Genomic DNA, 5,000 nt, shown 5'->3' with positions numbered 1-5,000 from the left:
TATTAGAAATGAAATTTATTTATTAGTTTATAAGACTCAATAATGCTGTGCTTCACCTGTTTTACTGTTCAGAAAAAATTAATAGTAGAGAACGCTGTTAGGCTAGAATAGAGGAAATGGCAAGTTATCTAACCTGTACTACAAAGTTGGTATGCAAGACTCCTCTTTTTCTTTCCTGAGATAGCAGGCTAGCAGGCTAATTTCATTTCTAATATTATTTTACCCTTGATTCAAACACAGAAAAGAAGGCTTTCTGAATTACAGAACAAGCAAATACAAACTACATTTCTATGAAACACCAACTGGTCTCAAATTTATTCTGAACACAGATTTGAATGTGGGAAGCACAAAAGATGTTCTCTTCAATATCTACAGCAAGGTGTGTAATGCCCTGTGTTTGTGGAAGATTGAGAGGGGTGGGGCACTTCCTAGTTATAGGTTAGTGGGGAGGTACTGTTAGATGGGCTCACATTTTCAACTTGAACAAAGCACATTAACGGTCATTCCACCCATGATACATGTATTAGAGTCACGCCAGGTCAAGCTCCCGCCCTCCCAAGATTCCATTAACAAATTTATTATTTGAAAGTTGAATCCATTGGAAGTTGTAGATTTCAGATTCATCTCTGCATTCTTGCATGGGTAATGAACCGTGAATTCACACGTGAGGCAGTTTTGAAATTTTTACCAGCTCAGTTTCCCTGAATTGATGTAAATGTCTTTGAAGCAATTTTTTCTCTTCAAAGATTTTCAATCTGACCAAATACAGAGTATTTCTTTTAAATATTCACTACTCATTATGCATGCAAGAAGGCCAATTTGAATTTGATACTAGTTACAGGAACAACTTACCGGTAGTAATTGATTCATTATTTTTTCAAAAAATAATCAATTCATTAATAGAATCTTGGGGGGGTATGCTTGACGTGCCTTGACTATTAAACAAAAGTTTAACATGTTTTTTGGTGCCAGGGAATTCCATAGTGAAGGTAAAACAGGAAGAGAGGAATTTGTGATGAGTGCCATGTTACTAATAATTATTATGGTGCCACAGTTACTTGTGCTGATTGTCCTCAATAACACTTCATCATCCAAAGTGTAAGCGAATAGGAGGTGGTTAAGTTCTTATGTTCATGTTTATGCATATTTCGTGACTGTTCCATCTAATGCACTAAAGCTGCTTGAATGTGTTTTGTGTAATCAGTGAGTACCTAGCCTGAGATTTAAGCATTGGTGATGTGACAGCTGGAAATATGTCTTCTTTATTTTGCAGGCTACTGCATACTAGGAACATTAAAGCTTACTGCAGCACTAGATTAGACACCAGCCCCATTCCAATTTTTTTTGGTCAATTAATGCTTAACACTTTTGGGCTTTTTATCCTTCTCTCTTCAGATTTATGTCGAATATGTGGTAAAAAATCCACTCTGTCGCCTGGATGAACCCATTCAAAGCGAGCTGTTTGCTTCCAAGTTGGATACGTTTATCCGAAGTTTGCCCATCTACAACTGATCAAGAACACGTTGACAGTTTACTTGTGTACTGAGCATTAAAAAAATAATGAAGCCAAGATTAGCATAAAGACATTTCTTGCAAGATAATCATACATGCCAGTTTATATTAACAGAATTAATCTTCTTTCAAATCAGCTATTAATGGAGAATAGTTCACAAATGCATCTCAGAAAACATTTGTCATGATTGAAGTTAACCATCAACTTAATGTTATTTTTAATATTACAAAAAAAAGGAAAATATTAAAATATGAGGTGCTGCATGTCACAATATGGGCTCGAAAAATCATGAAACATTAACAGGAATGAGTCTGCCCTCCTTTCCAGTCAACATTGTACAGTTTTGACATGCAAATAATCCCCAAAGCAAGGATGCTGGACAAGCGCAGAACTAGTTTTGTCAGTGGATCTAAACAAAACAAGACAGTTTTCTAGATGTTCCTTTCTAGATGTTTTATTGGCCAATAAAATAAAGGATCTAGATTTGCTTTTCTCCCTAAAAAATATATACAACAAAATAGCAAATACATCTTTGTGGAAACTATCTCCAAGCATTAGTCTTTGCCTGTTTTCCAGCCGGCAGAGGCTTCTTGTTTTCTTTTCCTTGTTGGCCTGTTTTTGCTGAAGGCTTAGCCCCATCCTGCACCCCTGGAGGACCCCCTTGGTATCTGAGTGGTGGTCCAAAGTGACTTGCAATTTGTCTAGGTTGCTGCTTGTTAGATTTGTCAGCAGACTTTGTAGGTTGGCTTCCCGGTGGGGGGATGGGGTGACCTGTAATGGAGGGCCCCCCTGTATGAGGTGCTTGAACCTGTTGAGAAAAATCAAGTACATTTACTGCTGTCCATCAAATAGGTGCAGTACCTTGCACATATGACAAAAACTTCTGTTTTCCTTTTAATGTGTTAAAAGTCCCGGGGGCAGGGGGGTACTTCAATTATAAGAGGCTAATGGGGATGTGTTGCTGGATTGGGTCGCATTTTCACAACTATAATGGTGTTGCATTTTCAATAGAGTTACTTGAATGGGGTCGCACATTTTCTGATTTTTGTGGTAAGACAGTTCTTCATATTTACCGTTAGCAAACGTACCAGAATGTTTGTATTGTAGGTGAAAAGTAAAGTGTTCTTCATTCAACAAAAACATTCAACACAAAAAAAAATAATAGAAAGTGACTAAATTGGGATCACAAAAATTACACATTTGCCCAAAGTGACTAAGATGGGGTCTATAATTGGCCACAGAATGGACTATAATGGGGTAGGGGCTCCGAGAGGCCAGCGGCACATACCAGCAAAAATTAACTCAAGTACCCCCCCCCCCCCCTCCGGGGTAAAAGTCACGCTTCTAATAAGTATTATAGCTGAACCACAGAGAAGACAGTAGAATGCGTTAAATGAACAAAATTTCAAAAGAAGGAAAAGGTCCATTTATGTGGAAAATCAAAGGGTATAAAATTAGTTGTATTGGATCAATTTAGGTTTTTGGAGAACTTCCCACCTACCCCTTCCCTAAGCTAACATTAACACTTAATCTCACTTAGGGCAAAATGTTGGCTTAGGGGAGGGGTAGGTGGAGAGTTGCTCAGAAACCTAAATTGATCATTGTGTTCACCACTTTGAGAAGGAAACTCGGCCGTGTGAACTTTTGCAAAGGCTTCTGGGACCGTCACTAGAGACAAGGAAAAAATTAGCCAATAGCTGAGCAGCGCATCTCCAGTAACGATCCCAGAAAGAATAAATTGCAGGATGCATTTCTGCTCCAATTCCCCTTCTCGTTTCTAAAGAGGTGGCCCAATAATAATTAAGGTTGTTAGTTAGGGATGACTTAGAGAGGTTTAGTACACAGGGTTTGTACTCTTTTGAGTTCTTCAAATTCCATGACTTTTTTCCATGACCTTTTCTAGTTTTCCATGACCTTATGTTTAGCTGTCACTTCGTAAATTTTCAAAACTTTACTTGTTTTAGCAGATTTTTGACCTTAAACAGTTCAACGGAAACAAACTCTGGTATCCATTAAAATGCGTGTTGTTCGCGCTGTTTAATTACTCCTTTTTATCTTACTTTATCATCTGCAGTAACCTGTGATCTGGCGTTTTTGTTTTTGATGGCAGGTTACATCTGTAGTAAATGATCTACCAAACAAAACTTTAATTTTCTATGACTTTCAAGGACCGAAATTAAATTCAAAATTCCATGACTTTCCAGGTTTTCCATAACCTGTACAGTGGAACCCTGCTATGAGAAAGTGCCACGGTACCGAAAAAATTGTTCGTTATAGGTGGTTTTCACGTTACGTCATCGCCGCCATGCTGGTGGACGGTAAACAAAAGATCGCTCATTAGCTCGCTTTGTTTGTCCACCAGCATTTGTTCATTTCACCATTGTTATTTGTGTCTCCCGAGATTGCATGAAAACCACCTATAGCGGAGTCTTCGCAGGGCTCGCAGTAAACTTTTTAGTGCACTTGCAAAGTTTTGCTAGTAGGATTTTTTTCCACTAGAAACTGGTGAGACCACTAGCAAATTCTTTCCCTTTGTTTGGGAGACGTGGATAATTCTAACTCGCAATCGTTTGCTAGTGGATATTTTTCTCACTCGCAGATTATCAAAATCACTCGCATTTTGCGAGTTTGCGAGCGTTAATTTCGAGCCCTGCTTCGTTATAGCGAAGACCCCATTATCACAAATTATCTAGTAAATAGCAAAAGTATTTGTTAAACCGGGGTAAGTTAATAAATAACGATTACCAAAATTCAATACTGCACGTAGAAAACATTATTTGCATTCATTTGATACTGTAAACTGTAAGTGTAAAGCACTGACAATCATGACATCAAATTTTCAAAGCACTTTCAATTAAAGCAAGCTGTGATTTCTACTCAAATCTGTTGTTTTTTCTGACTGCTGTGAGCAACCGGAAAAAATATTCATTACAGCAGGGTAAATTGTTCTTTGGGACTGTTTGTTATAGTGGGGTTTGTTTCTACATATTTTACTGTAGTTATTCTGCCGGGCTTTCGGATGTTTTTCGTTATAACAAGGTCTTTGTTATAGCAGGGATTGTTATAGCAGGGTTTTACTGTTAGTAACTACAAATAAGTGACAACAAAAGGTTTGGACGCATTGAATTCTAATTTAGACCTCACACCATATTATTTGGCCTTGGAGAATATTCTCTACCTGTCTCTTGTGAAAGTTTGTATCCAGACTTCTCTTAGCCTTATTGGCTGCTCCTATCTGTTGCCTGTGGGAGGCCTGGGGAGGAGAGGTCCTTTCACTCTTGGGTCCAGGCCCTGACACTCGCTGTTCCTGTGTACTGTGGCCCTCAGTGCTGACTGGGTGTGGTCCTGACCATGAAGTCTGCTCTGTCACTTGCCTAACAACACATCAAAGAAGGGGCAATTCTTTATAAATATTGCCAGATAAATTGACTTGCAGTAAGGTGGATAATTTTTGAACAAAGAACCAAAGCATAGAACCCTTTGGCTC

At 38.5% G+C, this 5,000-nt stretch overlaps 2 protein-coding genes across 2 annotated transcripts in view; one reads left to right on the top strand and one right to left on the bottom strand.

The window, feature by feature from the left end:
• LOC140950156 (trafficking protein particle complex subunit 1-like) overlaps positions 1-1,884 on the top strand; it is a 3,778-nt gene extending 1,894 nt beyond the window's left edge. The window contains exons 3-4 of the mRNA XM_073399343.1: positions 241-379; positions 1,396-1,884. Of these exons, the coding sequence (XP_073255444.1) occupies positions 241-379; positions 1,396-1,512 (256 nt within the window). The 3' untranslated portion in view covers positions 1,513-1,884. The remainder of the gene's footprint in view (positions 1-240; positions 380-1,395) is intronic.
• A 167-nt stretch (positions 1,885-2,051) lies between these two features.
• The window catches only part of LOC140950155 (uncharacterized), a 28,307-nt gene continuing 25,358 nt past the window's right edge, over positions 2,052-5,000 (bottom strand). The window contains exons 28-29 of the mRNA XM_073399342.1: positions 4,692-4,887; positions 2,052-2,321 (exon numbers count right to left, since the gene is read on the bottom strand). Of these exons, the coding sequence (XP_073255443.1) occupies positions 2,055-2,321; positions 4,692-4,887 (463 nt within the window). The 3' untranslated portion in view covers positions 2,052-2,054. The remainder of the gene's footprint in view (positions 2,322-4,691; positions 4,888-5,000) is intronic.

The sequence above is a fragment of the Porites lutea genome, chromosome 10 (genome assembly GCF_958299795.1).
Source record: "Porites lutea chromosome 10, jaPorLute2.1, whole genome shotgun sequence".
NCBI classification, from domain to species: Eukaryota; Metazoa; Cnidaria; class Anthozoa; order Scleractinia; family Poritidae; genus Porites; species Porites lutea.
The sequence above is the reverse complement of the archived record's forward strand: the minus strand, read 5'-3'. Positions and strand labels throughout refer to the sequence as shown.